Source organism: Tarenaya hassleriana, unplaced genomic scaffold (assembly GCF_000463585.1).
Source record: "Tarenaya hassleriana unplaced genomic scaffold, ASM46358v1 Cleome6, whole genome shotgun sequence".
Classification (NCBI taxonomy): Eukaryota; Viridiplantae; Streptophyta; class Magnoliopsida; order Brassicales; family Cleomaceae; genus Tarenaya; species Tarenaya hassleriana.
The window spans coordinates 1,074,788-1,085,954 of NW_010968505.1; the positions used below are offsets into that span (position 1 = coordinate 1,074,788).

At 41.0% G+C, this 11,167-nt stretch overlaps 4 protein-coding genes across 5 annotated transcripts in view; 2 read left to right on the top strand and 2 right to left on the bottom strand.

Annotated features, from left to right (window-relative positions):
- Positions 1-891, top strand: part of LOC104798983 — a 1,293-nt gene extending 402 nt beyond the window's left edge. Inside the window, exon 2 of the mRNA XM_010521264.2 lies at positions 12-891. Within this exon, the coding sequence (XP_010519566.1) occupies positions 12-738 (727 nt within the window). The 3' untranslated portion in view covers positions 739-891. The remainder of the gene's footprint in view (positions 1-11) is intronic.
- Positions 892-1,042: 151 nt separating this feature from the next.
- On the bottom strand, positions 1,043-5,026 carry LOC104798984 (two-component response regulator-like APRR5). Of its 2 annotated transcripts, none has more exons than XM_010521265.2 (8): positions 4,623-5,026; positions 3,618-3,779; positions 3,386-3,516; positions 3,081-3,227; positions 2,773-2,902; positions 2,438-2,672; positions 1,673-2,357; positions 1,043-1,568 (listed from the first exon to the last, which is right to left on the bottom strand). In XM_010521265.2, the coding sequence occupies exons 1-8, from the start codon at positions 4,879-4,881 to the stop codon at positions 1,428-1,430; spliced, it is 1,890 nt and encodes a 629-aa protein (XP_010519567.1). In that variant the 5' UTR covers positions 4,882-5,026; the 3' UTR covers positions 1,043-1,427. The 2 variants fall into 2 exon arrangements, with proteins under 2 accessions (XP_010519567.1, XP_010519568.1); XM_010521266.1 differs by lacking the exon at positions 4,623-5,026 and adding an exon at positions 4,466-4,597.
- Positions 5,027-7,687: 2,661 nt separating this feature from the next.
- Positions 7,688-9,751, top strand: LOC104798985 (ribosome-binding factor PSRP1, chloroplastic). The gene is made up of 5 exons (XM_010521267.1): positions 7,688-8,106; positions 8,716-8,859; positions 8,931-9,197; positions 9,274-9,382; positions 9,465-9,751. The coding sequence occupies exons 1-5, from the start codon at positions 7,813-7,815 to the stop codon at positions 9,593-9,595; spliced, it is 945 nt and encodes a 314-aa protein (XP_010519569.1). The 5' UTR covers positions 7,688-7,812; the 3' UTR covers positions 9,596-9,751.
- A 57-nt stretch (positions 9,752-9,808) lies between these two features.
- The window catches only part of LOC104798986, a 2,372-nt gene continuing 1,013 nt past the window's right edge, over positions 9,809-11,167 (bottom strand). The window contains exons 2-4 of the mRNA XM_010521268.2: positions 11,020-11,167; positions 10,239-10,309; positions 9,809-10,071 (exon numbers count right to left, since the gene is read on the bottom strand). Coding sequence (XP_010519570.1) covers positions 9,936-10,071; positions 10,239-10,309; positions 11,020-11,167 — 355 coding nt within the window. The 3' untranslated portion in view covers positions 9,809-9,935. The remainder of the gene's footprint in view (positions 10,072-10,238; positions 10,310-11,019) is intronic.

Consider the following 11,167-nt stretch of genomic DNA (forward strand, 5'->3'; position numbering starts at 1 on the left):
AACCTCTCTTCCCCTTTAAACCCTCGCCGGCGATTTACCGGCATGTCCCGTCCCCGATCTCCTCTGCCGCAAGCTCCCCCGCTCGTCCGCCGCTTCGCCAGCCCCCAGTCCCTGTCTGATTGGTTGGAGACTCGGTTGCCGTCGGATTCGTTCGCCGCCTGGGGAGTGAAACCCGGGACGAAGAACGTCCATAACCTCTGGCTAGAGCTCGCCGATGGCGAGACTTCGCTCGCCGACTCGATCCCGCCGATCCGTAACGTCAACGTCGTCACCGTTCGCGTGATCGGAAAAGACGGCAGAATTCTGGTGGAATCTCACCAGGAATTATCTGACGGGAGCATCCGGGAGAGATTTCGCCCGTTATCGGAGAAGATGAAGCCCGACGAAACTCCCGAGGAAGCGGTCTTCCGCGCCGTCAAGGAGGAGCTAGGATCCATCTTTATTAATGACGGCAGCGGTAAAGAAAATACCGGCGAGGGAAAGATGAGTATTTTTCCGGGCTCCTATAGCAGACGTGTTGAAGAGAGGAACTCGGTGTCGTACCCGGGCTTGCCAGCGATATACGTTCTGCACTCGGTGGATGCGACGGTGGAGGGGCTACCGGACGGAGATTTCTGCACGGAGGAGACGGAGTACGGCGGAGAAGCAGAGGAGGGAACACGCGCCGCCGCCGGGAAAGCAGTCACCGTGAAACGGCATCACTGGAAATGGGTTAGTCCCGATTTGGTTCAACCCTGAGAAAGTTTCCCGCAGATGTCTCTGCCGCCATTACAGTGATCAGTTCCTTCTTTGCTATGTTCCTTGCGTTGCCTATACGTTCATACACATACTTCGATATGTAGACAGAGTTTCTCGATTTAATCATAATTCAGTAGCCGCTGCTTCATCCTTCTTCGCCGCCATTGCTTGAGTCGTGTAAATTGCTCAAAACTTGTAAAAATTTTGCAGCTTTTATTCGTAGAATTGTCGCTCACTTCTCTGTTTTTCTTCTTTTTGGGCCATTGCCTTAGATTTCACGTCTCCGATATCAACAGGAAAAAGATCTTTAAACGTTTTTTTTTTATCATCAGAGTAAACATACACACATTGAGGAGATCCTTACACAAATACATGTGCGGAACATAATCACAAAGTCAGTAGTCATAGAAGCTTTTGTTCTTTCATCTTCCTCTTCAATGGCCTTGGGGCTTCACCGCTACCTGATGACTTTTTTTGTACAAATACCAGAAACAAAAGCAATACATTACATCTAAGTAGATCATCGTATTCAAACGAACACACTACAGTACTGTATGTACAGATACAACACCCTTCAGACAGAGACAAAAGGGCTTCTTAGAGAGCTGAACATTGAAGAAAGAACCAGAAGCAAACTCCCTACTCGATGCAAAATCGTACTATATGTATCGGGTTCGGGGGGATTTTCATCACGAGGGATTATCTTGAGCTGCTGCATTTGGAGCTTGTGTTGTCGATGCTGAATGCTCAGAAACTTGGGCTTGACGTACGAACTGCCCTTTCACCCGTGGCCGTTGCTCTGCCAGCTTTTTCCGGCTCTCATACCGCACCTGCAAGTGAAACATAGTTCTTTTTTTTAGCCGTTGCACGCTTGCAGATTCACGATGTTCTTTGTTTGAGGTTGAAGTATAGATGTGAATATCAAAGTTTGCACCTTTTTCTCAAAACACCTATCTTTCCGTTTCATGCGGAATTTAGAAAGAGCGGCTTCCCGTTGAAGAGAACGTTGACTTTTTCCATTGGGTGATGGAAACTCGTCTTCGTTCTTCTTCTCCAGATGATGATCAGCATTGCAGAGTCTGCCTAATACGCTCTGTTCAGTCACAGAGGAGACGTATCTTCTCTCTTCCACAGAATCCGGCTTGTACCCAGCCCCTTTTGGCGATGTGGAATGGTTAATGTAACCATCTCGCTCTTGCGAACACTCGGGTGTACCATTTTCCAGACTGGAATGAGGACACGGGTGAAGCCGGGAACTATACTCTTGCGGGCTAATGGAGCTAGGACTCGGTGTTGGTGAAGGGCTTGACTGAGCAATGATAACAGGTGCCATTTCAGAAGTGTATCCCAAGTTTTGGCCACTGAAACGTATACCTTTTACGGGAATTGGCACCGGGTAAGAGCTCTGGTGTGACCATGGGCTTGTCTGGATGTTTGGAGGTGGCCCCGGAGCATTTGCTCTTCTCAGAGCGCTTGGAGGTGGTTCTGATGAATTGGAATGGTTGAAAGTCGTCACTTCAGATGAATTTTTATCGTTCTGATTTTCCACCACACATAATCTTTGATCCGAAACCTCGCGCGAGATTGAATACTGTGTCTGCAAGGGCTTGTGAACATACCTGCAACAACAATAGCACATATTAGTAAAAGATGGCAAAAGACTCAATACTTTGGCAAAAGGCGTGAGATGATGACTAACGGTGTGAAAGCCGAGGCAATAGATGGCCAGAGACCAGGCCGATCTGTGGAAGACGGGTTCTCAGAAGTGTTAGATCTTTTCAATGAGAGATCGAGTTCAAGCCGAGACTCATACTTGGCTGTAATTTCTTCTCTAATACATTCTTCATTTCTTCTGAACAATGCCCCCATGAAGTCTATGGCCTCTTTACACGAGTCTCTATCCACACCTCTTACATTTTCAACACCATGAATGCCTAAAATCACCCAACCAAGCAACGTTACTAGTGAATTTGACGAAAATTGTAAACTTTCGAACATTTTGCGAGCTTGCAGAACATAAAGAATATCGCTTACTCTCTGTCTCGTTCTCCGGGACTTGCATATCATTGAACAGAGGCTTCCCACTCTTCATCTGTAACAAATCCCTCTGGTTATTAGCAACATCCACGCTCTCGCCTTCGAGTTCCGGCCTTGTACACGAACTCTGCAAGAGGAACAGGCGCAAAACTTACAAACAAATGCCACAAAGGAACATACTTTCTTTTGAATGTGAGGAATATCCAAAGGAGCAAACTTTATTGAATATGTGAGGAAGATTGCTTTGAGAATAAGATGAAACATAAGGAGCAGAGCTAAATAATAGATAGACATTGCAGACTAACCTGAGCATCACTGCCTTTACCGATCACTGGTTGTTCATCTTTCTCAATGGCATTTCTGTGGTTGCTGGTGGAATTGTTATCAGATGTGCCCTCGAGCTTCTTCTGTCCCACGCTCTCATCAAGCGGCATGTCCCCAGCAGCAAATGACTGTCAAAGAGATTCAAGAACAGAACCCCAACTCAACAATCTTTAAAACTAAAAAAAAAAATCTCAAGACCTCTTAAGGAACAGATTGAAACAGGTCAGTCACATGACAAATTATTGTAATATGAGCAACAAATAGCACAAGATCGAGCAGGACATACATGCCGTCTTCTCCAGACATGTTGCCATAGATTTCTCAGCTCATTCCTCCTCAACGGTTTAACAAGATAATCAGCTGCTCCTCTCAACATGCACTTATACACTGTACTAACCGAGTCCTGTTTTGACATCACTGCAGAAAAAAAAATCCAAGAACAACAGAATGTAATCAGCTGCTTCTACAATCTAAACAGACTCCGCTTGGTGTAAAGTAAGTGTTCTAATTCTCCGTACTTATGACAGGAATGTTCTTGCAGATGTCATGCTCCATGATGAGAGTTAGAAGTGCATATCCGGAAATTGATGGCAGATCAACCTCAGTTAATATCAGATCCACACTTTCAGGCCTTCCTTTCAGCATCTCCCACGCTTTCAAGCCATCAGGAAAAGCAGCAACTGTAGGGGAACGACACGAAAAACATTGTCAAACCCATAAGACCGTTATGGAATGGCAATGTAATTTTAGTACCAGAGAGTATGGGTGTGAGGAAGGAAGGTATGATGCATCAGAAGAATAAAGACACTAGAAAGAAACCGAGGTAAATGCAGATAGTAACTATGGGAACCTGAACCATATTAATATTCATAACACACCAGCAATCGCAATGGGAGATACATGGTGGCATCAGAAGGCACAGAAAGACACAAAACACACGAGAGATTCTATGCAGACTGCAGATTTCGGAAACTAGAGCTGAAGGTTTCTGAAAATGATTATCTGTGAAAGTTGAAACCTTGTAGTCACGCCAATGACGAGAATCAATATATAAAACCTTAAATCACCAGCAACATCCTTCCTTTGCTTCAAAAACAACCACTTTCTGGAATCTTTATTCAAATTTTTGAACAGACAAAACCAACAGAGAACATCAATACGGTAACAGAAACCAATAACTTTCTCACTATCTCGAATTCCCTTTCCAAGGCATTTACTAAAATTAGCCTAACATTCCTAAAGTTCTTGGCATCGGATCATTGGCAGCTTTATTCAGTTCCTCGTATTTTACTGTCAGATTACCCCCACAACAAATGATGTTCCCGTTGAATAGCCAAACTACTTGGGAGAATCCAAAAGTTCCTACCTTTTTCATGCTCGTAGACCGAACACAGATCATGAACTCGAAGCGCGAACCCAGAGACAGCAAAGAACCACGAAATCTCCATGTTGAAACGAAACCCACAAAGGAAACTCCGAGTCTAACAACATTGAAACAGATAAACATCGGAACCAGAACTGACCTCTGTAACTGCATTTCCTGAGAAGGGCTGCGACTATCTGTCTCGTCGAATCGTCGGCTTCAACGAGCAGAACCCTCAAACCGATTTTCGGAAGGAATCTCTCCCACTTCACCAGACCGTCTCCATCTCCCCCTTCTCGGGCGTCTTTCCTCTGCCTCCGCCGCCGCTGCAACTTCTCTCCGCCGCCTTCCGCAGATTCCTCCGCCGCCGTCTCCACAGCCACCACCACTTCTTCGCTGCTCACAACCACTTCTACCATCTCGCGAAATCGAAGCCTCAGGAGGAGGAAAATGCAAAGAAGCGGAAAATCTGAGTGGAAATGTTGCGAAAAAATCTATCTGGAATCTCGTCCACCGCGAGGAGGAATAAAAATATCTGAATATCTAATAGTCTCATCCAACGGCTGAGAATCGAAGTGTGCTGCCAACTGACCATGATCCTACGGTCCGGAAAACTTCGGAGAGCTGCGAAAGGCCGCACAAATATCTAGAAGAGTCGGATGACGTGGCCCACATGTGCCACGTCAGCAAGTACTGTTCGGAAGATCCAAAATGCCAAACTGACCTTTTTGTTAATTGGTGTGTGGTCATTTGGTGGTGCACATTTAAAGTTGAATTTTTATTTCCGCTTTTATTTATTCAACAAAATTATAAACCTCATATCATATGTCTACATTTGTAATCTATATTGTACCGTATGAATCAAGAAAATCATAATTAACTAAATATTTTATTGTATTTATGTTGTGCTTTTTCTCATCTAACGATCAATTATTTTAAAAAATTAAAAACATCCTTAATATACGATTAAAATAAAACAATTATCTATAAACACATAAAAAATTATAATTTTATTAATTTTATATTCCAAATCAAATTAAAAAATATTAGAAATACGAATGTAACATTATAAAAACTATTTTCATAATTGAAATAAAATATATAAATTAGAAAATACAATAGTTTTTGTGTGCTTATGACAAGAAAGTATACTTGGCTTAGGGAACAAAAAAAAGGTTTTTATGCGAAATTTTAAAAAATGATTGATTTTTTGGGATTTTTTATTATTATTTTTTATATTAAGCTTTAGAACTTATACATAACAAATATCTAATCGTACATATTGGTTTCAATTTTTCAAACATTTAGATACGTGTGGAAAACAGCAAAGATACTTCATGGTAGGGACACGTGGCAGATGTGGGGACCACAAAGGCTAATGGGCTAGATATTTTGGGAGGAAGGCAAGAGGGTGGATAAGATCTTGACACGTGGATGTTAATCGACACCACTTGCTCTTTGTGGTTGCTGTCTAGGACAAATATCTATCTTTGCTATTCTACGCGCCGCGCGTATGCCATCTCCATTGTACTCGCCATCTAATTCACTGGCCGTCGATTGTCCCGCCCATCAGTCTTTCTTATTTTCACATTGACCAATAGTTCCGGTGTATATTAGTTTATTTTATGTGGACCAAAGTCCAGATTAATTTTGGAGCTGAGAATAAGTTATATGATTAGAATATTTTTTTTTTCAATTTTAAAAAATAAATTAGATAAACGTTTTATCGGTCGATCTATCCAAATTGAATCAAAGTATATTATTTCATTTTAATTTTCACTCATATCAATAACTTGTCAATTTATTCTATCATAGAATAGGATTTATGTTAAAATAATGTCGATGATAATAATATGATATAGTCATATCGTAACTATATATATTGCCCTTGAGAGAGTGAGCGCACGCGCTTCGGCAGAGTGGTCGAATGGAGAATATTTTATAAGGAACGGAAATCTAAGATATTCTGGTTCCCTTTCTTCACTGGCCATCCATTTTGACGAAAACAGATATTTTCTGTCTGCTTGATATTTTCTAATTTATCTTCTTTTTTTTTTCAAATTCTTGTTCTATTTTGGAAAAAAAACATTAAATAAAATAGTGGTATACAATTGCCATATGACTCACTCGTGTTTTTATTCAAAACTTTTTTGCACGAGTTTTTTCTTTACATTTTTTTTTGTAAAGGCTTTATATTGAAATACACTGAGAATTTATATCTTGATGCTAATATCCGGTTGAATTAATATATATATATATATATATATATATATGTATGTGTAACATCAAGAGTATCGAGATAAATAAATAATTTAAGATATATACATATATATACATGATGTCGTCAAATCATAGGGAACAAAAATATGATTTTAATTTGTTGCGGGCAGGTGTTTAGAATTTGGAAACGAGTAACAAAGTCCAGCAAAAAAACATGAAATGAAATCAACATACGAATATAATAACAATAATAAGAATCATTATTTCAGTAGCCATAAGATAACAACTCCGATTTAGTGGGGAAAAGCTTATGATGATGATGATGATGATGATGTAACATGTATTACATAGGAGACATAGCGAGATAATACGACACGTTGCCATTATGTCCCCAACATGGGACGATTGGTAATTTCACCTAATCACCAGGACTTGTCTATTATATATATTATATATCACATAACTAAAATATATGTACGATGCAAGGTTTTTCTCATAGTATGCTATCTAAACTAAGTAATTGTATTCTAAAATTTAGAATAAAATTTAGAAATATTGTAATATGATGTGTTTTAGTTAAGAAAAAAAAATAATATGGTGTTTTTCTACTTATCAAGATACAATTGTTCATTTAAATTCAATTTAAATATATTTTTCATGAGGATAATAGCGGTCGTCACGGAAAAGTCTACGGCCCAATTGCGTTTCGTTTTCGATATTTTACATGAGGGCCCAATGTCAATTATTTGGATACATGAGGGCCTAAATTCCATGTGCACCGAAAATATCGGCCTCGAGCCTTTTTTTTTTTTTTTTAATTATGAAAATCATCGGCGAGGACGTAGAATAAAAATCAGTAATATTAGGCTAAATTTAAAATTTTGAAAAAGTAAAGGGTCATTTCACAAATATAAGCTCCCAAAGAGAGATTCACCGGGAGGATGGACCGAAACAAGACATCGCCCCTGTCACGTGTCCTTATCCGTTTACACTGTTATCCAGTACCCTTGTATTTTTCTTCCGTTTCCCTTCTCATTTTCCCACTATCCAAACACTGGAAAGCTCTTCCAAATCTCTTTCCCCGCAAGAAGATTAACGCAGAAGCTCATCACATCTCGAATCTCTCTCCCATGGCGACGCTTTTAGCTTATTCCCAGGCGAAGTTTCACCACCATGGCGCCTCAGTATCGCTGGCGCCGCCGAGTTCGCCTTCGTCGAGGGCGGTGTCAATGGTGGGTCCGAGCAGAGCCGGGTCAACTAGGCTTCGTTCTGCTTTCGTGGGCCACATCGGACATGACCTGAGACGGGTTGTATCCGGATCCGGATCATGGAAAACGGGTCGGTGCAGATCGTTCGTGGTGCGAATGTCGTGGGACGGTCCGTTGGCTTCAGTCAAGTTGATCATTCAAGGAAAAAACCTCGAGGTTTGCCTCACTACTCCCGAGCCCTTGATTTGTTTTTTTGAAATTTGGACCAAAAAAATGCGAATTATATAAATGGACTGCGATTTTTTTTTTTGCAAGGAAAAATTCGATTTTTTTGTGATATTATGTGATTTGTCAGGGTGATATTTATGTGATATTATGTGATATTTACTGATGAATGCGCCATTATTTTCATTTCTTGTCAAGAATGCCAATTAAGGAAGAAAAGAAGTCATGAAGTTGTAGGTTTACTGCATATTGATTTTGGATGGTGAGTCTGTTCTATAAAAAAAAATCACGAGGTATGAAAAAGCTACCGTTAGTTCACGGATGCTTTGGCCTACTGCTTTTTCTTTTTCAAGAGTTGTGTTCCTGTCCAAGAACACATGTTTGGTAGGTGAAGTTATGATGTGTGATAATTTTATCACATGTTGATATGGCAAGAAGGTTGTGTTATGGTCGAAAACATGATTGGTTGTTCGGATGAGAGATTTATCACGTGGAAAAAATGTGTGGTTTGCCCAAATGTAGGCAGAAAGTATTCAACTTTGCTTCAGATTGTTACTTCTTATGAGGTTTCCTAAGTTGGAGTTGAAATTTTGTCCACAGTTAACAGAAGCAGTGAAGCAGCATGTGGAGGACAAGGTAGGGAAAGCTGTACAGAAGCACAGCCATCTCGTGAGGGAAGTCGATGTTAGGCTCTCTGTGCGGGGCGGCGAGTTTGGGAAAGGCCCGAGAATTCGGAGATGCGAAGTAAATAACTTCTTCTCTTCTCTGTTCTCTCCGCTCAAGACCGTTCTTTCTTTCTCACATGTCGTTATTAGGTGACGTTGTTTACAAAGAAGCACGGAGTTGTGCGGGCAGAGGAAGACACCGACACAGTATACAGTTGTATAGACTTGGTATCATCAATCATACAGCGGAAACTGAGGAAGATCAAGGAGAAGGAGTCTGACCATGGAAGGCACATGAAGGGTTTCAACAGGTTGAAGGTGAGAGAGCCAGTGGCTGAGGCCATTGTGGAGGAAGACGATGATGTTGCTATCCCAATCGCTCAACAACAAGAACAAGAAGAAGATTTGATCGATGAGGTTCCGCCCAGAAACCTTTCCACAACCGGATTTGTGTTGGGTTTGAGTCCTTAAGTTACTGATGACGCTTTTGCAGATTGTTCGTACCAAGTTCTTCGAGATGCCACCTTTGACTGTCGCCGAGGCTATTGAGCAGCTGGAATTGGTGGATCATGACTTCTATGGCTTCCGGAATGAAGAAACCGGTATGCTACATTTACAATCACTGCATGCCCGATTGCTGAAAACATCAGGAAAAAAATAACTGAAACTTTGTATTGGTCCCAGGAGAGATCAACATAGTGTACAAGAGAAAAGAAGGAGGGTATGGTCTGATAATTCCCAAGGAAGATGGGAAGGCCGAGAAGGTGGAGCCTTTAGCAACTGAACCAGTGAAGGAATCCTCTTTAGCTGAATAAGGTTGTCCCCATTTGAACCCAAATAGTTCCTTTTCGCCGGTCTTGGAATTAGGGTTCTTGAGTAAATGTAGAGTGTTCAGGAGACGGACAGTGTACATATTGGCATCGGCTGATTCCCTCGTATCTCCTAAAAAAAACTCAAGGAATGTTTTGATTTTCTGAGAAAGATAACGAACCAGAATTCTGAACAGATGGGGGTAAATGGGTACATGGTGAAACAAGAAGGGGATATACTAAAAAACAACAATGTCATAAACAGGACAATATAATATACATGTTCTTCACATGCTTATCGGAGTGTACCAATTGGCTCATGAACTCAAAAAGCTTCGCATTGTCCTTAGGTTTTTACTTGTTCCGTTGGGATTTTAAAGCCATCAAATCTTAGTGGCTCTGACGTGACCTTGTGGTTGGTCGTTCTTCCTGCTTGTGGGTGCCCTTTATGAGCCTTCTTTTCCTGATTTCTAGGGTAAAATCTGACAGAAGAGGGAAAACCGACATTGGCATACATCTAGAACAAGTAATACCGATTGAAATAGCTATTGGTATTTGAAAAGTCTCTCTAGATTCCAACTGCAAGGTTTGCGACTGGTTAAAAAATGGCAGCCGCAAATGAAACTGCTTGATGGTAATGAAAACTTGCCTGCTCTCATGAACTCGGTCGATATCATTTTCCAGGTCTTCATAAACGTCTTCCTCTTGGTTCTGCGGATTCTGTGAAGAGCACAAGTTTGAAACATGACTTTTTGCAGCTTAGTTCAGTTCAAAATCCATTTTTCTCAGTCGAAAAAGATCCAACAAAACAACAGAAAAGAATTGCAAACTATTATATGATTCAGATTCAACATGGGTAAGAAATGGAAGGTTTCCTGCTATGTGGGAGTTTCTGGAACACATTTCGGGAGACCTCGTAGCAATACAAACATGGTCAATGGACGGTGCTGGCAATTGGACACCAAAGAAAACATTGATCCCCAGAAGTAATGCAGGGCAGCAAGCAACAAACTTTGCAGCTTTTAGCTTTTGATGTTGGGCCATGAAGATAACAAATGCATTTGGCTTTTGAGGTTAACAAGCAGGGAAATGAAACAGCCACTAGATCACAATGCAGCCTCCAAACACAGATTTTTCAACCAGGACAATATTGAACAAGTATTATACGGTATTAGACCTAAGATCTCAACCACACCCAAGCAACTGCTCTTTAGATGTTTCAGTTTTGCAGTGATAAGAGTTACAAAAACTTATAGGACGCCGTTGAAGTCAAGTAATTGAGATTGCAGTTTTGGAATTCACTTAAAACATGGTAATGGAGCAGAAGCAGTAGCAGTAGCAAGAACAAGTCAGACAACACTCTATCAAAGTCTGGATTTTTATATTAGTTATCCCTAAATTCAAGGAGATTGAGAGAAATGGGCACTCACATTGTTTGGAATTGCGCTTGAAGTCTTCATCTTCTTGTTCTTTCTTCCAATTTCATCATCACTGACACTGCATTTCCTCTTCTTCTTTTTCTTTGCGGAGATGATCCGCGACTTACCCTTCTTGTCCCTCACTTTCCACACGCTCTTC

Excerpts from the sequence above, each read along its gene's own strand:
- LOC104798984 (XM_010521265.2), bottom strand. The coding sequence starts at position 4,881 with ATGGTAGAAGTGGTTGTGAGCAGCGAAGAAGTGGTGGTGGCTGTGGAG. Across the intron at positions 3,517-3,617 it reads CAAGAACATTCCTGTCATAA|TGATGTCAAAACAGGACTCG; the intron begins GTACGGAGAATT and ends TTTTTTCTGCAG. Across the intron at positions 1,569-1,672 it reads ATAGGTGTTTTGAGAAAAAG|GTGCGGTATGAGAGCCGGAA; the intron begins GTGCAAACTTTG and ends TTTCACTTGCAG.
- LOC104798985 (XM_010521267.1), top strand. The coding sequence starts at position 7,813 with ATGGCGACGCTTTTAGCTTATTCCCAGGCGAAGTTTCACCACCATGGC. Across the intron at positions 8,107-8,715 it reads TTCAAGGAAAAAACCTCGAG|TTAACAGAAGCAGTGAAGCA; the intron begins GTTTGCCTCACT and ends TTTTGTCCACAG. Across the intron at positions 9,383-9,464 it reads CTTCCGGAATGAAGAAACCG|GAGAGATCAACATAGTGTAC; the intron begins GTATGCTACATT and ends TATTGGTCCCAG.